General features: G+C 48.2%; 1 protein-coding gene across 1 annotated transcript in view; it reads right to left on the bottom strand.

The window, feature by feature from the left end:
• ENTREP2 (endosomal transmembrane epsin interactor 2) overlaps window positions 1–12,210 on the bottom strand; it is a 238,619-nt gene that overhangs the window by 113,967 nt on the left and 112,442 nt on the right. Inside the window, exon 2 of the mRNA XM_086364126.1 lies at window positions 4,468–4,524. Coding sequence (XP_086220252.1) covers window positions 4,468–4,524 — 57 coding nt within the window. The remainder of the gene's footprint in view (window positions 1–4,467; window positions 4,525–12,210) is intronic.

Raw genomic sequence — 12,210 nt, 5'->3', positions numbered from 1 at the left:
ATTATCAGAGTAGACTAAAAAGCTAGATTCCTCAACCACTGTAACATAAAATGTAAACAGTACTAAACACATATTCCTACAGATTATTAGTTTTCAAAATATGTCTAATTTACTTTAAGAACTGTACTGAAGTGCAATTTGTTAATTATAAAAACAAATTCTAAAAATGTTTTTAACCCATGGTTATTAGCTTCTCAATAGTATTAGTTATTACAAGCAAACTAGTGGTCAGGTCAATACTACCCACTCAAGCTCTTTTTTATTAAGTATATAGCATTCCCCTTTTATCTGAAATAAATACATCTCAAGACCTCAGGTAGACACCTGATATGGCAGACAGTACCAAATCCTATATATAACACTATGCCTGCATGTGTGCTAATTCACTTCAGTTGTGTCTGACTCTTTGCGACCCCATGGACTATAGCCCTCCAGGCTCCTCTGTCCATGGGATTCTCCAGGCAAGACTACTGGAGTGGGTTGTCATGCCCTCCTCCAGGGGATCTTCCTGGTCTAGGGATCGAATCTGCCTGCACTGCAGGCGGATTCTTTACCACTGAGCCACCAGGGAAGCCCTTATATCACTATACACTTGTAATAAAGCTTACTTTAAAAGTCAAGCATGATTAAAAAAAAAAAAAAAGTCAAGCATGGTAAGAGGTTAACAGTAATAACTAATAATAAAATGGAATAATTATATTAATGTACTATAATAAAATTTATGTGAGTGTGGTCTCTCTTGAATGTCTTACTGTACAAATTTAATGCCTTTTCCTTCTTAACTAAGCACTCATCATGCACTGTGGCCATAACTTCTGCAGTTTGAGGTGTGATAGCAAAAGTAGCATGAATTTCTCTTTCCTTCTTCACAATTTCACAGATAGAATATGATCTGTTCTTACTGTGGATCTTGGCAAATTTGGCAGACGCTTTTTCTTTCCTTAAGAAGTCTAGCACTTTTACCTTTTCACTTGAAAGAAGCAATTTATGGTTTCTCTCTGGAGTATCCAATTGTTGGCATCACTACTCTTGAGCTTTGGGACCATCATTAAGTAAAATGGTCACTGCTCCAGGGTCACTGGAACACATACTATGACAGTCCATATGATAACCCAGACAGCTGCAGAGCGATGGACAGGCGAGATTGGCTGGACAAACGGAAGATTCACATCCCAAGGACAAGGCTCGGGATTTCATCACCATAGTCAGAACAGCTTGAAATTGGAAACTTCTGAATTGTTTCCTTCTGGAATCTAATATCTTTGACTGCAATTGAGGATGGGTAATTGAAACCATGTAAAGAAGGACAGTGGATGGGGGTGGGAAGGGGGGGCTCCTATAATTCTTGTGATTATGTATGAAACTGTTTCCAGTATTAATAATATAAGCAATCACAAGACATATCACTGAATCTCTGAAAAAATGAGCTAATCAGAGCTATATAATCTGAATCGTAATTGGCATCTAGCACAATGAGAAACCTTTTATGGTTTGATGTAAGGAAGACAATTATCTCAATCATAGGAGACACTCATCACATTGAAAAAAACGAATGTGGAAAAAAGCCATGTGAACACACACACACACACAACTGGTGAAGTGCCTGTGAGGCTTCAGCATTTGGAAAAGGCTCCCAGAAGATGCAATGGCAGAAAGTCACAACATCTTCCTCTCCCTGCATAACAGGCACCAGCTGGGAAGGGTGGATTCCTTCCCACCCCATCAGCCAGCCTGCTGCCCCTGCCCAGCCTTTTCCCCAATAGAAGCCCCCTACCCTCCGCAGCACATCAGTTACTCCAGGGGCTGGCTGGAGGGCAGAAGAAGGGTAAGCAGATTATTACCTTTGTGGTGATGGATGGAAACTAGGCTGTTGGTGACTGGCACACTGCAATGTACATGGAAGTACAAATATAAAGTTCACATGAAACATATGATACTATAAACCAATGTCACCTTGATAAAAATAAATCTTAAAAAAATGAATCATTTAAATCAAGACTTCAGGATTTTTGAGCTGAGACTCTAGGCAAGGCACTTACCTTTCTAAGTCTTCCTTTTTTTTCTGGAAGATGGGGATAAAAACAGTGTATTGTACTCACAGGGACACTGTGTGGACAGGCTCGGGTATCCCTCCCATGCAGGGCTTAGCACGTAGGCAATGTCTGGTACGTGGTCCCTGTTAACTGTATTTTAAGGATGGGCCCTACATGTCGTGGAGCACAATGCGGGGCTTTGATTCAGACGCTTGGAGGAGGGGAACCCCCACATCCTGGGGGGACGGAGGGCTTCCAGGGGGCAGCAATAAGTGAGCCCTAGTGAGTGGCCGGGCAGAGGCCAGAGGGGTCTGGGAGGAAGTGTCAGTTAGGGGCCAACAACACATAGGAAGCCCAGAGGGTCCAGGTGAGGCTGGGCAGGGAGGAGGGCTAAGATCACGTCAATGCTCATGGTTCAGAGAGTGAGTTTTTTTGCTAATAAATCAAGAGATTTCATCGCCCTGGTCAACAGATAGACGAATGTTCTTATAGCAGAGACAGTACGCTCTCCATCAAGACTCTGCCCTCCCTCCATGACGCAGGTGCCTCTGGGAGGAACCTGTCCAGGGAGGGACCATCTTTTCCAGCTTCCTCCCCAGCCAGATGTCCCCTGGGCTCTGTGACAAGCCTCCCCTCCCCCGCCACACCCCCATGGTGTGCCATGCAAGTATGAGTGTCCCTTTTAGGCTAAGGAAGTCAAGAAGCACATGGTTCTCCGCAATCCTCTCCCCTTCACTGAAATGCAGGGGACTCCATAGGTCTGGAGAGTGTAGGACCCCTGGCAGAAGCAAGTGGGATCTCTGAATCACTGTGTGGGAGGAACAACCTGCTGCTTGGGAGGCCCTTCTGGACAGGAGCAGGAGGCAGATGTGCATGGCATTAAGACACTGAAAGTCTGGGGTCTGTGACAGCAGTTGGTACCACCCTAATCCAATCCCTTACATCCTTGAGTTGGTGAAGCAGTCAAACTAGGGGCGTCTTCCTTCCTCCTCAGCTACCTGGAGAGCAGCTAGACTCACAAGGCTGTGGAGCCAGCATCTGGAAGGTTCAGCTGTGGCTGCTCCCACTAGGGCTGCCCTCCTGGTATGAGGCCCCCAGACCCACCCTATTGCTACTGACCTGCCCCCAGGTCATACCCCAGCCATCTGCACACAGAGTCCTGACCACTCAGGAGCCCCCAGCACATGCATCCTTCACGGTGAGATGCCCAGTCCTGTGAGAAGCTCTGTCTCCAGGCTGGGCTGGGGCGGGCATGAGGGTGGTGATGGGGTGGGATGGGCCTTCCTCCCATCCCCCATGCCCACCTGAAGGAGGTCACCTTTCCTCTGTTCAGAGGCCAGGCGGAGGGTTTGCTCTGTTCATACAGTGGGGACTGGTCAGAAGGGCTGGGTAGGCTGTCCCTGTGTCCCTGAAGGGGACCCACAGCACGGCCCCCTGACCCAGTGTCTGCCGCCACCTCCCTTTGCACAAAAGCATTAGCATCTTGATATACAAGCTGAGACTGATTTGAAAATAATCCGGCAACAGGCCTGGATAAAACAGGACCCGTCATTGTTGATGCTGTTGAGATGGACTGGGGTACACATATCTGAAAATGCCAAAATAAAAATTTAAAGAAAATTTCTCGATATTCTGTAGGAGAGGAGGTCCCCAGAAGGAAAGCACCCCTCCCTCCCAATGCCTTTTCAGGATGTGATTAATGGTTCCTCTCACGGAGGAGGAGGTGTTTACAAAGACAAGATTTGTGGGCTTTTTTCCTATTTCCATTAATATTTAGTACATGTCATTATCTCCAAGTCTAATCACTTAAAGAAGAGATTTTAAATAATTGATTACTACAAAAGAGGAGGCCGTCTTTTTCATGATCCATCAAAAGCCGGAAAACCTCTTTGCTTAGTCCTGATGTGGACATATAAATACATTAATGCACACGACGTGAAGCACACACACACACAGATCAATAGACACAAATTGGCTCTGGGTACTTTTCAGAGGGAAAAACCATCATCCTTGTCCCACCTCTGGTGTAGCACGCCCCCTCCCCAGCACAAGGCCCCAGCCCCCTTGAGACAGGGCTCCAGGGGCACCTCTTTCTTCCTTCTTTCTTTCAAAGAAACACCTATGCAAATAAATATGATCACCATGCAGAGTTTCACAATCACCAAGACATGCAGAAAGGTAACATTTCTGGAACTCGGATGAGCTACACCTGGCCATGTGATCACACCCATGTGTGTGAGCATGTTTACCTGTTTACAGACAACACCTGTGTCCACACTCTTTAAAATGCCCGTGTTGGTGACATGTCCTCCAAGAGGGCACGACCACACGGACATGAGTGAGGACCTGCAGAGGCGGGAGACCGGCTGGCGGGAGGCCGATGCCTTAAAAGCACTCATGGCTCCAGGGCCACACGAGACAAGGTGCCACTTACCACAAGGGACAGGGGCCGCTTCCAGGAGACGACACCGATGAGGCCTGACAGCAGCACCTGGAAGAGAGAGCAGGCCGTGAGGAGCTGCCAGGACTTATCTGGAGCACAGCGCGAGCAGAGTGGTCATGGTGGAGGGTTCGTCCCTCCTACAGTCACACCTGAGGCCACCGCTCAGGGCTTGAGGTGACTGGCTCACAGGGACGTCGAGAGCAGACAGGCTTTCTGATTGAGCCTCCACAGCCTTCTCCCCAAGTCCTGAGAGACACGTGCCGTTTGATTCAGCATCACACAGAGCACCGGACACACTGCTTTGGGGACGGTGGTGATGTCCCCACTCTCTGGTCACCTGCCACCTGCATGCAAACCCACAGGCCCCCTCTGCCCTCCCTCACCTGGGCCCCTGCCCCTGCAGGGGCCTCCTCTTCACTCCCACCCACCAAGGAGACTCCCAAACTTCTCACCCTGGCTCTGAGCTGCCTGCTCCTGGCCCCGCCCGTTCTCTGGCCCCCAGACCCACCAAGCATGTCCCCCCAGCACATCCCCCACAGCACCCCATCCACCCAGGCTCCCCTATGTCTGCTGCCTTCAGGAGAACCATCCTCGGCTCCTGGCCCACCTTTCTCCTGGGCTGCCGCCCCAGGCCCCCATTAGACCCACGCTCCCTGCTGTCCACATTCCCAGTCTCCTTATGTCCAGGAAAGGCCACCAGATCACGGAGACACAGCTGCTCCTCACCCACTGCAATCTGCCTTCAGGGGGGTCACCAAATGGGAGAGATGGGCCGTCGCTCCTTGACTTTCCATGGAGGGCCTGGGCCAGGCTGGAGCGGCCAGGCTGCACTTGCCCCCTAGAATTCCAAAAGGACTGAGCCCCAGGCTCGGAGGAGAACACGCAACTGAATGGACCCACAAGGTCCCATTGTTAACAGAGCCCAGTTCACCCCTGGGACCTTGGCACAGAGCAGAACCAAGTCTCACGTCCAGTAGCCTCCAGCTATCCACCGAGAGCCACACTGGTCTCAGACGTCCAGCAACACCCAGACCAGTGGTCTCACATGAAAAACATTAAACCTTAACCACACACACAGATAAAGATGAACTAAAGAGCTTCAGCGTGTGCTGCTCCCAAGCCTGTCATATCTGCCTCCTCTCTGCAGTGCACACACCGCTTCCACATACAGCCGATGCTGCAAACATTACCGACAGCCGTGTTCCCACCTCTGAACTTCCTCACTCCATGATGCCCCAGCCCATCCCCCTCCATCACAGAACTGCTGGCTGCTGTCTCCTAGGCTCTCTCAGGGCAGGTTTCCATCACGCCTCTCCACGCACCTCTGAAGCCGCTCACTTCCCTTCTCATCCCACATTCCACCTCTCAGAACCTGCTCTGGTGCCCAATGCGTCCTTCCTCCATGGACACACAACTCCCCCAGGTCATGTTCTGATGGTAAGCTGGCATTCCTCCTAAGGACATGCTGCTGAGACTCACTGTCACTCCGTGCCCAAGAGCACAGACCCTGACCTCTCGTCTCCACCTCCAACCTTTTTCTGGAGGGTCCACATTTCTGCCAACCCCGCCATCCGCATCTGAGCCATGGTGTGTTTAGGACCCGCTATCCTGAGGCTGGGTCTGCTCTTCCTCTCAACACCTCTCCCCTCTGCCTGCGCTGGCCCTCAGGATTCACCTACCTGGATGGGGGCACTCCGCCACTTACCTACCTCTGCCCCCCACTCACTGGAGCCTTGCTGGATGTCTCCACCAGGTGCACGTCACCTTCCTGGCTGGACCTGATAATCCCACATAGTCCGGTCCCTGATTCCCCACAATCACTGCCCAGAGGGACTCTCCACTCCTGTCCTGGCCATTGTGGGCACCAAAGTCACAGCATTTCTCAAAGGGAACCCCTACGGGCTATCTCCCCTCCACACTCAGCACTCCCCTCCTGTCACTGGCCCCCTGCCTCAGCCCCACCCCTTTCTCTTCCCTCTGACGACGGCCAAGCTCTGGGGGCCCAGCTCTGACCCCACCATTCCCCCCAGGATGGGACCTCCAGAGTGCCCTCTGTTTGCCCTTCATGACGATACTGGCTGTGCCCAGACTGAGCCTGTAGGGAGGCTGAATGTTCTCCAACCATCTCCCAGAAGATGTCCACTTAAGCTCTGCCTTCTTCCCATTCTAATAGACAAAATCTCACCCATCCTCTGAGACACAGCCCAATACCTCTTCACCCAGGAAGGGCCCAGGAATTCAAGTGAACCTAGGGGCCCCACTGAACTCTCCAACCACCCAAGACCTCTCAAGACCTCTCTGATATGCGAAGACAGAATCTTCTAAGGTGAAGCTGCCAAAACTATCAAATCTCTACAGTGACCAGCCCACTTAAAACAAGGATGTTACCACCTTCCAAAGAGCAAGGGTTTCTAAACACAAAGGAAATTAATAGCACTTATCTTAGGCCACAGTAAAAAATTCTCAGCTTTTCCTATCTTCATCATGAAGTCACTTATTCATTTTTTGGGCTGTGCCAGGTCATGGCTGCAGCAAAGGGGGTCTTTGTTGCAATATGCGAACTCTTAGCTGTGGCATGAGGGGTCTAGTTTCCTAATCAGGAATCAAACTTGGGTCCCCTGCATCTGAAGCACTGAGTCTTAGACACTGGACCACCAGAATTCCCCGTAGTGAAGTTATCATTCTCAAAAATATACTCAAATAATTTTACTTCCAACAAACATGGACAATTTGGCTTACTGAGTATAATTTACATTTCTGAATGTCATTAGTAACTATAATTAGGAATGGATCCAAGCCCCTATACAAAGGCAAAGAATAAAACCACCACACGCAGTGAGGCAGGCGGATGCTGACTTTGTGTAATGCCGTCCCCTTGAGTGTAAGTAAGGTGTGCTATCCCCTGACCCTCCCCAGGGATTGCATCCTGACATAATGTTGCCCTGGTAACACCCTGACTGCAGCCTTGTGGGACCCTGGCCAGGTGATCCTGCTAAGCCATGTCCAGATTCCTGACCCTAGAGATCTGTGAGGTGATAAATGGGTGTCATGTTAAGTTGTGAAGTTTGCGGTAATTTGCTCTGCAGAAGAAAATGAATTGTTATTGACTGATTGTCTGTGTCTCCCCAAACCCGTACTGTCAAGTCCTAACCCACAAGGTGCTGGTACCTGGAGGTAGGACCTTCAGGAGGTGATCAGGGTTAGACTGGGGCCTCATGATGGCACAGCAGGATTATAGGAAGAGAAGGAAAGGATCTCTCTCCACATGTACGTACTGTGGAAAGGCCACATGAGGCACAGAGAAGTGAACTGTCTACAAGCCAGGAAGAGGGCCTGCCCTCCACAGAACCTGCCCACAGCAGTATCTTGATCACTGACTTCCCAACTCCAGAACTACAGGAAAATACATTTCTGTTTAGTTGACCCAGTCTATGATATTTTTTATTTAATTTTTGTTTTATGTTGAGGCATAGCTGATTTTGGAGAAGGAAATGGCAATCCACAACAGTATTATTGCCTGGGAAATCCCATGGACTGAGGAGCCTGGTGGGATACAGTCACTGGGGTCACAAAGAGTCGGACACAACTGAAGCGACTAAAACAATGAAACATAGTTGATTTACAATATTATGTTAGTTTCAGGTATACAACAAAGTGATTTAATTATACATATACACATATCTGGGGTTCCGTAGTGGCTTAGAGAGTAAAGAACCTGCCTGCCAATACAGGCAGATGTAAAAGATGCGGGTTCAATCCCTGGGTCAGGGAGATCCCCTAGAGAAGAGAAAGGCAACCCACTCCAGTATTTTTGCCTGGAGAATCCCAAGGACAGAGGAACCTGGTGAGCTACAGTCCATGGGGTTGCAAAGACTCAGACACAACTGAGTGGACTAACACACGCACACACAAATATCCATTCTTTTTCTGAAATTTTTCCTATATAGATTATTACAGAATATTGAGTAGAGTTTCCTGTGTTTTACCAGTAGGTCCTTGTTGATTACCTATTTTATATACAGTAGTGTATACATATTAATCCCAAACTCCTAATTTATCCCTCCAGCAACACCCTCCCCCTGACTTTTCCTCTTTGGTAACAAAAAGTTTGGTTTTGCTAACTGTAGGTGTGTTTCTGTTGTGTAAATAAGTTAATTTGCATTATTTTTTAATTCTACATATATGTGAGATCATGACATTTATCTTTGACTTACTTCACTTAGTATGACAATTTCCAGGTCAATCCATATTGCTGCAAATGGCATTATTTCTATATTTTGTTACTCCAGTCTGAGCTTACTAATACACTAACACATCCAATGAAGACGAGTTTTAGCAAACTCTGGGAGATGGTGAAGAACAGCGAAGCCTGGCGTGCTGCAGTCCATGGAGTTGCAAAAGTGAGACAGGACTGAGCGACTGAACAACAACAACAACAAACACATCCAGGGTAGGATGCTGTTTTTTTCCCTAAACATCCCCTCTCCTTCTGTGTCTGCTCCCAGGAGGAGCAGATGTCTCTGCTCTCTGATACAGAAACACCGGCACCAGCTCTAACAAGGGCGGGGGGACATTGGAGTGGGGAGGAGACTTTTCAAGAGCAGATGCTAGGCCTCCCCCTCCCTGAGAATGCCTGTTCCCGTCCCCATGGCAACGGGGGAGGGGATGGGGGGAGGGGGGAGGGAACCATATCTCTGCTGGTCTTAGCCTGAACTACTGTTTGCTTAGTCCCAGTAACAGGCAGGATGGTGCTCTGCCATCTCGGTAGTTTTGCAGGTTTACTTCGTCCCACTCCTGTGAGGAGCAAGATCCTGCATCTAGCTGGCCTGAAACCACCACACCTTCTGTAACCCCTGTCTCATTTAAATTGCCAGGATTCTTATTAGCAGTCTGCAGTTTACAACACTGAAGAGGGTCAGAGAAGAGGAACAGACAATTGAGTAGCTGTGAAAGCAAAGCCGAGGAGACTAGGTGAGGCATGAAGCTGCTCAGAGAGAAGGGTTAACTCTCCCAGCACCTGCGAGGTGCTGTGAGGACGGACGCCAACTGGCTCTCTTCTCCACTTCCTCACCCAGCATAAGAGAGGCGAGAGATAAAATTAGAAAGAACTTTCTGCTGTTGAGAGTAATGAGGAGGGAGATGAGACCATGAAAAGGAGAGGCATCTTCAGAGTAGAAGTCCTCCTGTTTGACTGGTGCTGCCCCAGGACACGAAGCCAGGAATAAATGAAGCCTTTATATCTTGTCTGGAAGACTAAAAAGTTCCTTTGCTGCCTAAAATCAGGAACTTCCCCCAGATCTTCCAATAGGGTTCAGAGGCAAATGGTAATGCAACATTTCAGGTAGTGAAGCAAGTCCTTCCAGAATGCAGACCTGAGAGCCAATTAAACTATTTCACAAAACATACGGCTGGCAGCCCAACAGCTACAAGTGATACAGATTTACCACTAAAAAGCCATCATTCACATGTCTGGAGAAAGACCTGTTGCTGCAGTAAGGGTACAGATAGTATTCTGAGCTGCCCAAGCATGGGTGCTCAGTTGCTAAGTTGTGTGTGACTCTTTGTGATCCCATAGACTATAGCCCGCCAGGCTCCTCTGTCCATGGGATTCTCCAGGCAAGAATACTGGACTGGTTGCCATTTCCACCTCCAGAGGGATCCTGACCCAGGGATAGAACCTGTGTCTCTTACACACCCTGCACTGGCAGTCGGGTTCTTTACCAGTGAGCCACCAAAGAAGCAAAGCTGTCAGCTGATGACAAAGTTGCCCCCTGTAAGAAAAAAAAGCGTAGCATCATATAAATATTATAAATAACTCAGGAGTCAAAAGAAAATCAGAGCTGAGATACACACCACATGTTCTGCTGCAATGTGTGTCTCCTAGATGCAAATCAGCTCGTGTGTGTGTGTGTGTGTGTGTGTGTGTGTGTATGTGTGTGCCTGCATGCATGCACGTGGAGGTACAGTCCTATCTGACTCTCTGCGACTCCATGGACTGTAGCCTACCAGGCTCCTCTGTCCATGGGATTTCCCAGGCAAAAACACTGGCGTGGATAAGCCGTTCCCTTCTTCAGGGGATCTTCCTGACCAAGGGATGGAACCCTTGTCTCTTGTATCTCCAGCATAGGCAGGTGGGTTCTTTACCACTTGAACCACCTCAGGGTACCAAATTCATGTGTCTCGCCTCTGTTCATAAGATGCAGCCTTCGCTGGTGCTATTTACTCTGAAATTAGGGTAGTTACTAGACCTAGTACTAGATTTTCTTATGTGATGAGTTAGTAAATGAGCACATATATTACTATGACACTTCTTAAAATAATTTAAAAGTATTTTTAAATAATACTTTGTAATCCTATGTATTTTATTTCATGCATTTAAAACCCTCATTCTGAGAAGGGCTCCGAAGGCTTCCAGAGACTGCTCTGCCAACAGTTAGGAACCCTAAATTTACAAGTCTATTTAGTGCAGATCTTTTAGTGGCAAATCCTCTTTTTTTGTTTATCTGTAGATTTCTTACTTGACCTCATACTTGGAAAATAGTTTTGCTGGATATACAATCCTAGCTGGACAGTTTCTTCTCTGAAGAGTGTGAAGACGTTACTCGACTTTTTGGCTTCCGCTGTTGCCACCAAGGAGTTGGCTGCTGTCACACTGCTGTTCCTTGAGAGGTGCTACTGCTCTCACTCTCTGAAGATTTTTAAAGCTGTCTCCCTGCCCTTGGGGGTCCTGAAGTTTTTGCGTGGTATGTCTATGTGTGCCGTTTTTGCTTTATAATCCTCCTTGAGATGTACTATGTTCTGAAGGTGCCTCCCAGGTGGTGCTAGAGGCAAAGAACCCGCCTGCCAATGCAGGAGACACAAGAGCCGTGGGTTCTGTCCCTGGGTTGGGAAGATCCCCTGGAGGAGGGGATGGCAAACAACTCCAGTATTCTTGCCTGCAGAATTTCAAGGACAGAGGAGCCTGGTGGGTTACAGTCCATGGGGTCACAAAGAATCAGACATGACTGAAGTGACTGAGCATGCATGCACATGCTTCTGAATCTGTACATACATGTTTTTCACTAGTTTGGAGAGTTTTAGCCAACATCTCTTCAAATATCATCTCTTCTACATTCTCACTGTCAGGGACTCCGACAGCCACACCCTGATCCTTCCTACTTCATCCTCCAATCCCTTAGTTCTTCTTTCACCCCTTCCACACAAATGCTGCTCAGTATTCCGTTCTGAATAGTTTTTTCAGGTTATTTTCCAAATGACTAACTTCCCTGCTGGCCAGCTGTTAAACATGTGCATCAAAAATGGCACAGACCTAAACCCAACCAGGAGTCTCCAGCTCAAAGTGGGAGCCCTGGTCAACCTGCAAAACCTTAAAAAGAAAAGAAACTAGGCTAATGCCAACCATGAACTTCTGGGTGCTTCTTTATGTAGCATCATCATGGCAAGAGCCAATGAACATATCCGTGGTTTCAGTTCAGTTCATTTCAGTTCAGTTGCTCAGTCATGTCCAACTCTTTGTGACCCCATGGACTGTAGCATGCCAGGCCTCCCTGTTCATCACCAACTCCCAGAGTTTACTCAAACTCATGTCCATTGAGTTGGTGATGTCATCCAACCATCTCATCCTCTGTTGTCCCCTTCTCCTCCTGCTTTCAATCTTTCCCAGCGTCAGGGTCTTTTCAAATGAGTCAGTTCTTCACATCAGGTGGCCAAAAATTTGGAGTTTCAGCTTCAGCA

The sequence above is a fragment of the Bos grunniens genome, chromosome 21 (genome assembly GCF_055505025.1).
Source record: "Bos grunniens cultivar Pamir isolate PY7600 chromosome 21, Bosgru_T2T1.0, whole genome shotgun sequence".
NCBI classification, from domain to species: domain Eukaryota; kingdom Metazoa; phylum Chordata; class Mammalia; order Artiodactyla; family Bovidae; genus Bos; species Bos grunniens.
Note: the sequence above shows the minus strand (reverse complement) of the source record. Positions and strands in the feature narration are given on the sequence as shown.